At 32.7% G+C, this 15,309-nt stretch overlaps 1 protein-coding gene across 1 annotated transcript in view; it reads left to right on the top strand.

The window, feature by feature from the left end:
* The window catches only part of LOC115450588 (neuropeptide FF receptor 1), a 33,006-nt gene extending 26,007 nt beyond the window's left edge, over positions 1-6,999 (top strand). Inside the window, exons 5-6 of the mRNA XM_037443181.1 lie at positions 3,089-3,210; positions 4,241-6,999. Of these exons, the coding sequence (XP_037299078.1) occupies positions 3,089-3,210; positions 4,241-4,414 (296 nt within the window). The 3' untranslated portion in view covers positions 4,415-6,999. The remainder of the gene's footprint in view (positions 1-3,088; positions 3,211-4,240) is intronic.
* The last annotated feature ends 8,310 nt before the right edge of the window (positions 7,000-15,309 follow it).

Below are 15,309 nucleotides of genomic sequence, written 5' to 3'. Positions count from 1 at the left end.
ATATATACTGAATATTGAATAGGTTATTTGTTAATTTAAATATTTAAGTTCAAATAATATCCATTGTTTTTTTTTATATCAATTAGATTAAGTAAATCAGAAAAAAGTTTAAAACGTTTACAATTAGTGTTAAGCCATTTTTACATCGATAATTCTCATTAACGTGTGATTGGTTACTAATTACATTTAAGGTTATCAATGATACTCGGATTCTGCAACACCCTATATATAGCATAAGGCCATAGTATACACGTCCACGCTCAATGTCTCACGATAAATCCGATTAAACGGAGCTACGACCCATTGTGTAAGGGACCATTGACGCCACACAATAAGCCGTGATCACAATGCTTTATATCTCTTGCGTTGATCTACTAAACGGTTATTAGCTGGAATATTTGACGGAAAGAAGATAGTCAGAATCATTCTGATTACTGAAATCAATCAGTGTGTGCCGGCATAATTTTGGTAATCATTTTTGATGCTGTGTTTATCGTAGGCGGGCACTATATTTTAATGCCACTGCACCTACGTCATTCCCACTGTGGTCAGTACCACGCTGAGAAAAAAAAATGTCTCTGTACGTTCTTTGCCCCTCAGTATCTTTAAATATAGAAGTTTTGCATAAGCATTTGTTATAAAAGACTTAGGTCCTGCTTAACAAGATGCTACGGTAAAGGCTAAAGCCACGAAATGAGCAGTCAACGCCGTAGTAATTTATAAATGTGGAGAAAAAGCACGTACCCATAGCGCCGGGTAGCAGAAAAAACTTTTTCAACTAATTAACACTAAGAATAGACGTCAGGGCCCTTATTCTGTATGATAGTGTAAACGCGTAACGCGGCCGTGTCATGTTATCTTTGAGAAATTAAAAATTAATTAAAAAATTAAAAAATTAAAAAAATTATTTGTATTAAAAAGAGACAAATGTTACAAAATTCAATTGGTGTACAAATGTTACAGAGTAGTTAATTGCATTACATTTGTCACAATAAGAAAATGATCTGCTGATACCTATGCTAGGAGAACCTGTGTTACAGGTATCAGTGAAACCTCCAGCAAAAAAAAAAAAATAATAATTACAAAACATAATGATATAACCATGCTAACTGTAACATATAATACAAAACTCGAGAAAATATTAAACTTAAATTATACTAAATTGGACGTATGTATGTATGTATGCTGTTGTGGGTGTATAAGGGGAAATGTGCGTGGAATGGTATTCTGTAAGTCAAATTTCTATAGTCCTAAACATGGTGTGTTGTGTTACGTGCTTGTTACGCACTGTTAAAATAACGTGCGGGATAGAGAATAAGGCCCCAGATTATGTTAACTATTTTTCGATACGATAACTGGATTGTATATTTCCGATGAGGTTTGTTAATTATCAACATTGTGACGACTTATCCATCCCGTATTTGAATTTCGAATACCACTTCGATCATTATCAATGGTAGAATTTAGCTTGAGAGTAGAAATGACAAGCCGTGATGTCCGATTGTAATGTTTAATTTGCCACTAAGCGCCATTGTGTTTTGTTTAAGGCGATACCTCAAGGTCCATTTTCATACATTTTGATTCACCTTTAATCTGGGTAACTAAACAAGTATTGGCAAGTAAAGAATTTAAATTCACGTCTAGTTAGTGATTAGTTCTCGCAGTTGAAAGAAAAACGTAAAAATACGTTATAATATTACGTATTACATATTTTTATTTTATTGCTGGGCATGGCCATTGTTGGCAATTTTGTTACTGGAGAATATGAAACTTTACATCTAACTTCTCAGTGTGAGTAAGCAGCAAGTGCCTGTAATACAAAACACATTTCAACCCACAAAACAAATTAATCGAATAGGAGTTGAAAATATATTTAATTAATTACGTTGCGGGTTGGCACTAATTAGTGTCTCTAGATATTCTCTAGATAGTTCATAGATGTCATAGAATGCGCCGCTGGACACATTGTTGATCCTAGCCTACAAAAACTGCAGTGGTAGGTGTGAGAGTGGGTAGTCGCGTAGAAATACGAAACATGTCAGAATCGTATTTAAAAATCTTACGTGTTTACCTAGCCGGGGTGTTATTAGCTAATGAGAAACGGTAGTGGTTTGGTTCGAGCGGTGTTCATCATGTAGTAATAAGTCGTTTCGCAATGCCAATATTTTTCTGGTATTAGTAAGTATTTTAGGTTATAATATTTTACTTTAAAATTTAATGTCAAATCATTCCTAGATTATTTTTTTTTTACATAACCAACTTTTATATTATTAGTAAAATAAGATTTATTTTAAATATTTAGGTTTCAAAATCCTTAAGTAGGATCAGGTTGTTATATCTAATTAAATTCTAGGGCACATCATCCGCTCTCTTGAGCCCTTATGATTATTCAACTAAGTTTGTATACTGAATATACATAAACAGATAAATTGTAGGCTAATAAAAATACCAATATTGGCCTGGTTTCTTAACATATTTTTGCATAATTGAAAACGCCATACAATAAAGGGCTTTAGTGCGGATAAAGATTTCTTATATCTATGCAAATGTTTGAAATTGAGCGCTCCGTGAAGGTCACAAAATCTTCAAAACGTTGAAAGTGAAAATTTAACAAACCATCCGGAAAAAAAATCGTAAAGTACTTTTATATCTTTATTTAATCTGTTTACTGTAGATTATTCTATAGCTCGATGTGTACCGAATTTAGAAGATACTAGCTGAACCGACAGACGTCCTGTCTTAACTATGTACATATATATGCACGCGCGCATTCTGTCGATCGCTGACAGTTATTTCAAACAATTGACAATTATATAAAATTAATACTTTCGTTAAGTTTTCTAATTTTCCGCACAATTTGTAGATTTTTTTCTTTCACAAGAATCTTATCCTGACAATAATTAATACAACAAAAAATAATTAGCGAAATTGTTCCACCAGTTCACGCGTGATGCGATGACCAAGGGAAATAGAGATTCATTTTTATATATATAGATTTCCGATCTACTATTAATTTATCACAAAAGTCAACGAAATATTTAATATTATAGATTTATTATAGATTAATATTTAATGTTGTAACTTCCAGGGCACGCAAACTCCGCGATCAACCCGATAGTGTATTGCCTTATGACGCGCAATTTCCGCCGCTCGCTGCGCAAGCTGATCTGCCAAGACCCCGGTAACATACACTCTAGTACTCATTTTCATGTAAGTTCACACACCCGCAAGATTTTAGCTAACACAACTAACACAGATAAAATTGAAATTGTAGTTAGTACTACTGGACATGATAAGACTTAACATCTCATGTCTCAGGACGGCGAGCGCAGAGAATACCAAACAATACTTTGTAATTCAAAGTGTTGGGTGGTGTTTCTACTGTTTACGAGCGGTCGTATCGCTTACCATCAGGCGAACGGCAAGCTCGTGTCATCATTAGAAAGCAATAAAAAAACCAATTGTATTTTTTCCTGTCATGTACTGTTGTAGTTTATTAGTGGTAGAGAATATCTCACACACTGTTTCTATAATAATATTCTGTGAAGTAAAAATGTGATATTAGGTCATATTTTGAATTATATTATAAAGTATGAATAATAATAATAATGAAACGGCCAAGTCGCTTTACCTTAAGGCGGGTTCCACACCCAAACACTATGTTTTAAGTCTGTTCAGATATACATCGAACCGCTTATTTTATGAAAATGTATGTTGCTTACAGTGGTGCAAAAGATTATTTTTTTTCTGACTGACAGACAAACATACAAACAGATATTTTAATTTTGATAATTGTAGGATTACGTTAGAAAACTTTGATAGCTCTGAATATAATCAAACATATTAAATCTATTGCTGAGTGGCAGTTAAAATATGTTTGTTGTTAAATAATTTAATATTATAAAAAATACAATACTATATGTATGTTATTTAAATTTACTAATGTAATAAAACATAGAAGTTATTTTTATTCCTGAGCGAACACCTCATTTTTGGATATTGTGAATTCATTGTTAATTATCGTGTCCTGACGAAAAAGGGCAAGGAAAAATATGTGAGAAACGAGTTCTTTATAAGTAATTCAAATATTACGTATAATCTATTAACACTAATTGAGTCTGCGAATCCCTAAGTCCATAAGTAGAGAAGCAAGGCACTGAGAAAATAATATTGAAGTAATAATTTAAAATCAGAGGTATTTTTAAAGTATGTGCTATTATATTTAAAAACAACCTTTCAGATGCAAGGCTTACGACAAAAATCCAACACGTCTAGCATGCGCACCTGCACCACAGTGACATTCAGGAGCAGCAACACGCACCTGGGCAGGCAGGCTCCCAGCGTGCAGTACGGGAGGGTCGGGAACTGCCGGGACAACGAGTGGAAGGAGAGACAGAAGCCGCAGTTTCTGTGAAGTATATAAATAAAGTATTAATATTGTATTTCGTTAATGTTGTGTAATAAAAATTAGAAAAGCACAGTCGCCTTTACCCCCGAAGTGACAGACAAACTGAGGCTTAAGCCGTGGATGCAAATACTTCTTTTGCGGTCTTCCGATATGGTACTTATAATTTAGTTAAAGAACGAACAAACATATTCTGTTTTTTTTTTTACAGGTATTTGTGTCGGAGCTTCTTTAAATTTTTATTTTAATCTTTTTAATGTTTAGTATGTAGGACAGGTAAATATTTGCGTTCGTTAAATATGCACGAAGTGCTCAAGATTTCGATTTGTGCTTAATGTAACTATCGAGACGACTTCTTCGGGGGTAGAGCCGTGAGTTTATATATGTTAAAGTCACCCAACAGACGCTGTAAGCTAATTAAACTGGACAACGGACATAAAAGGGCGAGAGACTTAATATAACGCTATTATTTTACTGTAATTTGTTTCACCTAAATGAATTAACTAATCAACTTATTTGCATCAAGGGTCGACTAACACACTGAGGTTTAATTTAATTTAGGTGAAGCAACTATCAGATTTGCAGTAATTGTACGAAATATCAAAATGTCGCCGCCATTTTTGTCGTATGTTTAGTACAGTTGAAAACTACTGCGCGTTACCTTATTATCAAGAATTGCATGCCACGGTACCCGTATTATTATTTATTATTATGATATAAACATTGAAATGATTAATCATTTAGAGCTTAAAAATTAAAAACCACCAATATTTTAAGTATATTTAATTAATGATTTAACTGAACAATGTTTTTCCTTTATTTTTTAATTATTGACGTAAGGAAGACAAAATAGTGATTAGTTAAACAATGGTTTATATTATTAAAGTTAATTTATTACGTAAGAGAAATGTACATATTAAAGTTAATCTAGTCTCAATGCTTATTGCCTAGTCATGATATGTTAGTTTAAAGGAAATTGTACTTTAAGCCCAGATCTTAATGCCTACTTTATTTTAATTGGGGCTTAGAGCAATACGTTTTGTAGATCTCCGCGTAAGTACAAAGAGAGAGGCTTATATTATAAATGTTTAGTAATATTATGTATATATATATATTGTGCCCCGATTTATTATCGCTTTTGGCATAATGCCTAGTTTACACAACCAAAAAATTATCCATAGCTGTTATACGTATTTCAGTGTATTATTATATTACATTGTATACTTGACTTCATATTTCATTCCTATTCTAGTTAAATAATAATAGTTTTTTTATTAAGATGTATGTTTTCTTTATCTACCTTATCTTGCTAATATGATGAATGCGAACGTTTATGTAAACGTTTAAATGTTTGTAAAAGCTGAAAGAACTTAACGGATTAAGATGAAATTTGGCACATGGCTAGACCATGTCCTGGGTTATCATCTTATCTCGATAATTTGCTCCCATGGGATATAATAGAATTTTTTAATCTGATTTTGAAGATGACACTGATGTACAATAATATTATAGGAAGTTTTGTAGCGAAAAAAGGCTTTTAACGCTGGCGAAGCTGTAACATCTAGTAATCTATAAAATCTTTAAGATGATTCAATAAGAAATGCTAGTCGATTATGTATTAAAAACGCATACAATTATATTTAGAGGGAGAATTAACTATAAGTTATTTATTTGACTAGATTTTATTATAGTTTCACTTTTAAAGTGTTACTCTGCGTCTTTGTTGTACATATATTATTACAAAAAGATTTTGTTAACGGTATAAGAGGAAATCGGTAATAATTAAAAATAATATGGTTATATTATTATAAAGAAGAAATGTTAAATATTTATTAATAGATAATAGTAATTTATTATCAAACATATATTTGTTAACCACTGTCACATGCGACAAGTTAGAGTCTACAGAGATTACCATTGTAATGAAATTTATATTCGGTGTACAGTAATAAAAATATATGTAAGTTTAAAGGTTTACGTCGATGTCAGTGGCGGTTGTGGATTGAATTCTGCCAACCAATGTCTTTCATCATTGTATAATACTCACTTATGAGGAAAAATATTATAAAATGATATAATTTAAGAAAAGTTGACGCGTCGAGGTGGTTATTCGTAATTTAGCTGGCTACTCGCTCGTATTATGTATGTACGTCATCCCTGAGTCGTAGAGAGAAAATATTACTATTACTGTATTGTTGAATAAAACAGTATATAACTTAAACCACATTCTTTATTCTCCTGGTCAGGCTGTAATAAATTAAAATCTAACTAACTTATCAACCTATTTTATTTACACAAATGTTTTTTTTTTATAATTTTTTGTGTATTGTCTTATGACCCATAGAATAACTTATATATAAATTAAATCAATCAGCATTACTGATATAAAATAACACATACACACACAAATAAATAATATTATGAAGTAACTCTTCTCAATTTGTATGGTACAACCGCCACTGATCATTATGATATACTCATACATTATTTTAATCAACGAATATTGAATGTATTATGAAACTCAAACTTAAGAAGGATTGGGTTTCATGACGAGATAATAATATTATATGTAAATAAAATATTTAATGAACGCTCTATTGTGTTTCAATCTTTCCAATATCTCAGCGAAGAAGTTTCTTGTAAACTTGAAGTTATATAATAAAAATTACAAAAACAAATAAACATCACGACTTTATCATGAGGGAAGCAGAGCTGTATCCAGAGCACCCAGTATTCGACGTGTGGTTTCCAACCCATGCTGTTCTAGTGGGCGAGCCTATCGCCATATCGGGCACAAATTCCAGACGCCAGGCTAATAATAAGCAGAATAACCCAATATTATTTTGATGGACCCAGGATTCGAACCCGGGACTTCAGAGGGTAAGTCGTAACGCGCACGCAATGTAAAATAAATTATGGGCAGATAATAACAAAACACGTATAGATTTTACGCAATTTTCAGCTTATGATGTAAGTAATGTAAATAAAACTTAGAAAACATCTATTTCCTTGGGTAAGATCAAAAAATAATGTCTAAAATCAAAACTATTATTAAAAATATACGCTCAGTTCCCATTACTATAAAACTATAATTCTTAGTTATGCCTACTCATGGCTCTAATCGTGACGGTTTGTTGTGTTTAACGCCATCTAGTGATGCAGCAAGATATCAGGAATGTAGAATGAAAGCTCTTTTAAACCAATAACTTTTGACAGCAAAAATAAATGTTCATGATTTTCACTAGGTGGTCAGTTGGTGTCGTGACACGCTAAATAAAAATGTAGTAAACTCGAACCTAGAGTCACATTTTTTTCTTGGTGAAAATCCTCTTGTATTCCCTCCTACTAGTGGTAAGCAGTGTATACCAGATTTTTACCGACTTAAAATCCCACGTTGGTCTTCATCTGCACCTTGGTGGAGCACTGGGACCTCAAAATGAACACGCCAGAACTCCACCAGTGCAACGCTGAAAGCACTGCCTCGGTGGAGGAATAAGAGCTCTTGCTAACAACCCCTACCTACAGCACCTAGCAAGCTATAAAATAGATTCATGTTTCTGCAAAGAAATATGACTAAATACTACTTACCATATTTATATCAACCTCATTCCGATAAATATTTCTTATTTTCATTTTTAAGTTTGCTTTTATTTATTTTTCAAATATATTTCGATATGGGCTTAATTGATACATTACATACTCTATCATCAGACGTTTCTAAATACGATAAGTAGCCTATACGCTACGGGGTTACTAACAATATTTAATTTTCATCCATTTATAAATCATAACCTTTCTTTCCCTCAGTCGGGTAAGGATGGGAGTAATGCACCATAAATTCAATAATCTTTGTGTTTCACAGTTTATTTCGCGACTCGTATTGTTCTATATGGTAATTTATATTAATTGATTCAATTACGATGAATATTCATGACTAAATAAAATGAAAAGGATTTTAAGTTAATTTCAGCAGTTCAAAGATATGATGATGAAGCATAAATAAAATATTAAGCTGAATATGCTGATAGGGTATGTTTTGTTATGAAAATAATTTTAATAATAACGAATATTTTCACCTAAAATCCCAATTAGAATTTTATTATTTTTCGATAATTTTGTAGTTTAGTGTTAATATGACTTGTGCGTGAGTGTAATTTGGCTGAAAGTCCGATGTTTCCGTAGCGAAGAATTCTCTTACACTAGTAGTAGTGACATTACAGCGTGTTAAATTAAAATTACTTTTTTTATATTTATTTCGTTCGGAACTCATACTTTTTTGTTATACATCTACAGTTCTAGTAACTTATCGTAAAGTCTTAATTACAAGAAGATAAGTTCTCGTACCGGTCACCATTGGACGTGCGCGAAGACCAGCATAATCAGTAGCTATTCCAACAGTTCGAATTGAAAAATATTGCGTGGATTGCACTGCGGTTATCACTTTGACATATAAATTTCATAAAACCCTGTCAATACATTGGCTACAAACCTTCAAATTAAGACATAACAGTGCTGGTAGCATATTTATTCGCGGATATATTGCCGTGATACTAAGACGGATTTTCATGTACGAAAGTACTATTTACGGAAAAGATTCCGCACGTCACCTGATGGTAACCGAAGTTGAGCCAAAAGTGTCGACGGGTGTAATCTAATTGTACCTCGCCAGTCAACACAATTACCCTTGTTTGAAACCGGATATACACAGGCTGATCCCGGAACGTGAGACAACTAGTTGGGCCAGTGTGGCGGGTTTTATACCTTGTGTATGGCGGTCGCTATCCGTGCGGATACAAATATCCAACAGCATCTTAAGCAGATTCTTTACCCTGACTCCGTCGGTTATTTGCTATTTGTATACGGAAACTAAAAGTCACGCTTCCAACCTTGAGAGCTCTGCACAATTACTCGATGCATTTTATGTGAACAATAAAAAGTGTTTCTCTTAGATTTTCCTTCAGTCTGGTGCCGTAAACTATTTTATGGCTCCATTCATGAGTTCACGAACTAGGTAACTTAGCTTGAAATTCTTTTATTTGTACCGTAATAGTGTCCTGCGTTGAAATGATACGAAATCTTGCACTTTACTGGACTCCATTCCGCTTCCCATTAGGGATAGTAAGATTCCTCACCGTGCCCAAATAAAAAAAATAACTAAATACTTCTTATTAGGAAGACTGCCTGAGACAATGTTCGACTATCGTTTCACTTGACGGGTCTTCTTTATTGTGTTATAATATTTTAGATTCTAATTTATATTATAAAAGTTGAAGACTTCATGTCTATTTTTGATATAAACGCTAATTGAAATAGGATCATCTCCGAAATTGTTTCACTTATAAAAGACTACGAAATCTTTAATATATTGTTAACTCGAAGGAAATATGAAACGATAATGTCGAGACCAAAAGCTAGTAATATTGTCATATTGTTTGTGTTAAATAGAATATTCTCTTATACCAATTAAGTACAGGGTCGTTGTTGCACGATTGCTCCTGCATCACAGAAATGATTATACGAAAATATTGTTCACAGATAATGCATAATGAAATACTATATACTACGATTATTAGTTGGCAATATAAAGCAAAGCGACCAGATAATAAAAAACGAGTTAAACACCGACTCATGAGTCAATGTCTCAAAAATAACACGAGTTTTTATTTCGTACACATTGTTTTTACATAGCGAATGTCTATTCTTGGCTGGTTGATGTATTTGAAATAAACATTACATAGTTTGAGTATTCACAATGCGCCCAGACGTATAGGGTTGGCAATATCATTGTTTATTTTATTTTGTTATATTGGAGTTGTTTTACACAGCCTTATTTTTACCGACTTCAAAAAATTTTTGAGCTATGACATTCTTATGTATTTAACTAAACTGTGTTTAGCAGAGGATCTTTTGAAACTCCAAAATATTGTTTTTTATACTACATTATTAAATAAATAAATAAATAGTAAAAGTTACATGTTTTTTTAATTATTTTAAGACACAATTTCCAAGTCTTTTAAAACATATTATATTAAGTGTTAAAAGAAATTGCAAGAAGTATGCTGAGACGCTTCCAATAGGTCGACGTGGAGATCCTTGGGAGAGGCCTATGTTCAGCAATGGACTTCCTGTGGCTGAGATGATGATGCTGAGACGGTTTGGACACGTGAGTAGGACGCATTTAAGACGTATCACCAAATGTATTTATCGAGCAATTTGGCACGGCTGGAAGGTCGCTCCAGCGGAGAACGTACACTGTGCAAACAAATAATCTCCGAAAATGGCAGGTCAAGAGTATCTTCAACCGGCGAAAATACATGAAAATAACTTAGAATGTGGAAGAGACAAAGATGTTTATGGCACTCCATGGTCTCTGCCTATACGTATAGTACAAGAGCTAGAAGGTATGTGTACACATCTGTAGATGTAAGTGCTTGTTAACTTACGTCCCCACTTTAAAACTTTTAATGAGGAACGTACAATTGTTGTACAATTCTAACATTGGAAGGTCAAGAGTGGTGTGTGAAATTTCTATGACTACGCTTATTTGAAAAACTGGCACGGTTCGTTTACGCGCTGAGCATTTCTTATCCTAATAAATAACAACCTACACCAAGTTACTCGCTCTACTTAATAAATATATTATAGTATATATTTACCGTTTTTAACATTTATTTTTTTTACTATTAACTCAAAACTAAAATAGTATTTAATACTTATAACAAAAATTTAACTTATTTACTAAAAGATAACAATTTTAATCAAATTAGTAAACAAATAAGCAAGAACATAAAAATATAGCTAGTGGAATGCAATGATTTAAATGTGCGTCCGATTCTAAGCAAAATTCGAGAAAAAGTGTATCGCCAACGAAATGGTCTGCAGGCCAGCCGGTTCAGTTTCGCGCTCTTTTTCTTCTTTTTTCGTGCGACTGACCACGTCACCTTTCTCATTATATTATATTTAAATTAAATGCCATCCTATTTAATTAATTTCCAGCTATGATACTATAATATAACATGTTGTATCCATGGATGATGTCATTACCTACTTTGATATTTATATGAGCAGAAAATATGAGTGATAAAATATTAAAGAATGTTCTGTTTGCTTGGCAATAGAAACATCTGTTTTTAATTATAAAGCAAATATTATAAAAATAAAATTGCATCCGATATTTTTTTCTATGCAAATAAATTACGAAGGTTGCAACTAGAGTAACTATCCACAAATTCGAATGGCGCTGCACTGATGTTGGTTAACATAAGGATTAATGCCTTAAATGTTAAGTATTAGAAAAGGTCAAACATTACTTTAGCTTTAATTTCCTTCAATTGCCATAACAGGCTTGGTAGAAAGAGAAGGGACTGTATTCTTTCTAGGTACAATTAGCCAAATAAATAACTAAACAAATTTAAAACTTCATATCACTTATACTCTTTTCATCACAGATATTAAATAAAATGGATTTACTTTACTTCACACAAACAAAAAATAATTCAATGAAACCCAACGTTCATACGCTATTTGAAGGGCAAAATTTGTTACTTATGTTGCTAAGTGTATTCAACTAGACGCCAGGGTAGAATATCTATTATATAATGTATTATATTTATGCTAACATAATGTATAAATAACCTTACACGATATAATCTAACTTTCCAAATCTGCCGTGGGATCAAACGTTAATCTACCGCGATGCTCTGTTCTATTTCCATTTAGTTGCCTATAAATAGCTGATTTTATTTTCATAATTCAATTAAGTTTAAACCTTAGTAAACTGAGGATATATACTTTGTACTTTAGACGGCAGATTTAATATTCTTCCGAAAATAAATGTATAAGCAAAAACTGCCGAAAATTTAATTGGATTTACAAGATTTTTTGTAGTTTTTTGTTTTTAGCTTCATTTTATTCATGAAGTTACTAACGGTTTGCGATGTGACAAAATATAATCGTAAATGTGGAGAGATTTGTTACGAAGACGATTGTTCTTGTTCGAATATCATTTATTACTACTCTTGATTACAAATGTTTTATATGCCATAGATCTTACCTACAAAATAATAATATGTAGTACTTACGTACTAACTACTACTGAATCTTATAACAAATTGCATACTGAGATTAATCGTTGTGCAGTCCGTAGGTAGACATAACTTTGGTCTTAGTCGGACATAGCGTCTTGTGAGACGTCCCATATGGTTTACATAGTACTAATTGGTATCAATGGAATTTAGTATGTCTTGAGGAACCAAAGTAAAAACTAAACTGTTTAACTTTCCAGTCGTATTAACACAGAAAATTAAGTATTATTTTGGTATAAAGTACCGTATCTCTCATAACCGGCTATTTTATACTGCAAAGCTACTCCACTATACCTGATGGTAAGTAAATTAAGGATCATAATTCATACAGACTGTCGAATTTCGAAAGATAAAGGTCCTCGCCAGTTGACACAATCGTTGACACAGTTGCCGTCCTGTTTGAAATCTGATACATATTCTGATAAACGTGACACACGAATGCCCATCTCTCCTCTCAAATTTTTCAAGACCAGTTATGTAGGATCTAACGACTCTAAATCGATTATACTAGATACTATTTCGTTTGTTTACTCACGTTTCATTCAACAGCTGCAACGTGGATCGTTGCCAATTCTTGTCACGAGAGTTCCATTCTTAAGGCCAAATTTATACTAATTACTCTATTGAATTTGACATCATTTTTACTGTAAGTATACTGAAAATTGTTTACTTGAGGCCGATCTTATAAACTATCATCGTGCCAACTAAGCGTTAATGGAAAAAATTAACCAATCAGAATTAGTTAACTGTAAGGGGAACAAATAAACTTGATTGTGATTGGTCCATTTTCACTACAGATTCGTTGGTTGCGTCTCAGATTGTTTATAAGTATCGGCCATTGATTGATATTTATGTAAGTCGGTTTGTATATCATGTTTCATTTTCTTAGGAGATTTTATTGAACTGAGTAAAAATGAAATGCAAAAAGTAATTCTAGATTAAGTGTTTAATTATCTGTATTAACTATTGATATAAAATTATATCTGTGATATAATGCTAAAACCACATATACCAGGAATACGCAATAACGATAGCATGTTATTCAGATATAGAAAACGTAATCAAAATTAGGTTAAATTTGTCACCGTACTTTGAATACCAATTTACTCTCTCTAAGACCATTAATACAAATTGTATATATTGGAAAATCATATTAAAATCCCCAAATTTCTATAACAACATTGAAATCTCTGAAAGGTTTCGATCCGTCACGTATACACTTTCTATAAAAATATTGTAGGATTTTCTTTACGCCTATGAAATTACAATTTTCCGCTTCATTAATTGATGTGGGACGAAACAAAATACAAGCTATATTTTGAGGTTATGCCTATAATATTTAAACAATTTTTTATAATATAATAAACCAGCCCTATATTATCAAGCCCACTGTGGAGCACGGGCTTCGATTTTTACTGAGAGGTTTGATGATTTAGGCCATCACATTGGCCCAGTGCGGGTTGTTACACTTCATATACCTTTGGAATTCTTTTAAAGAATTCTGAAGTCTATGGGATTTCTCACGCTGTTTACCTTCACCGTTAAAGCAAATGATAATTATCTATAAACAATACACACGTAACGAATATTCAGATGTGTTGCCCTGGTTTTTGACTCTGCAGACCTTCTCTGTAGTCCTTTTCATTCCTAACAAGGCTAACGAGCCTTTAAACTATTTTTACTTAATTCGAATTCATCAGGGGCGGGGTGTTCCAAATTGGGATGGTACACTTATTTAATTTAGGCCGACGTAAGGATCTGCGCTAGGCTGATCGAAAGGCGTTTTATCTACTATTACTTTAGCTTAAACTCTTCTTACAAGAGAATGGCATATAGATATTTTATTTTTTATTTTGCATGCGAGTTCACTCGTGCAAGATAATTGTGCAAACCATTTCTACAAATATTTGACGCCCATAGTCTCAATTATAATTGGTAGGTTTTATGAAAATATGTAGATCTAAAGTTTTAGGGTGACAAGCGAAGTACAGAATAAATCTGCACAACGCACTATAACATTCAATGTATTGAAAATTTATAGTTATTGTAGGAAATAAAAATTATTAAGCAAGCGAATTACCAATCTAGTTATTCATTTTTCCAACATTAAAGTCTTATTTAATTGGAGTAATGTGGGCGTAAATTCTTTCAACAACTTCACATGATTCCTAAGAGACTCTATCAAAGGTTTCTTAGATTGAGGTCAATAAAATTTTTCGTAAAGGTGACGCGTTAGCGTATATCTAAGTAGTTGGATTTATCCTTGGCGTCAAAAGGCTCGTTCGTATTGACTGCCTGAGTCGAATACTATGAACTTTAATATCCCTTGAAAGTAATTTTACGGCTTTTTTACGCGATTTCATTTAATTTTAGTCCTGGCAATTCGAAGGCTTTCATTTTTTATGATGACCGGCAGACTGAGGTGATGACCGTCCGAAAAGTTTTGTAATTATATAAAATTCAAAAGTTTGTCGGTGTCGGAATAATTTACGCAGGATATCACGTAGTCATAGGTCTAACAGTTTGTCATTTTACATTCCTTCGTCTACTATAATATCTTCGAATTTTAATGTTATATAGGATGTAACAACTGGAAATAATAAGACTTAACATCTCATGTCTCAGGATGGCGAGCGCAGTGGAATACCAAACAATACCTATTTTGTAATTCAAGGTGTTTGATGATGTTTCTATTATTATGGGCTAATAGTATGGGCGGTCGTATCGTAATAAAAAATACTTTATGAACTAGTAATATAATTTAATTTAAACCGCTAACCGCCGAGTTGATCGCTTACCAAGCTTAAGTGGAATTGTTTG

The sequence above is a fragment of the Manduca sexta genome, chromosome 26 (assembly GCF_014839805.1).
Source record: "Manduca sexta isolate Smith_Timp_Sample1 chromosome 26, JHU_Msex_v1.0, whole genome shotgun sequence".
NCBI classification, from domain to species: Eukaryota; Metazoa; Arthropoda; class Insecta; order Lepidoptera; family Sphingidae; genus Manduca; species Manduca sexta.
This window is presented reverse-complemented; position numbering and strand designations above follow the sequence as displayed.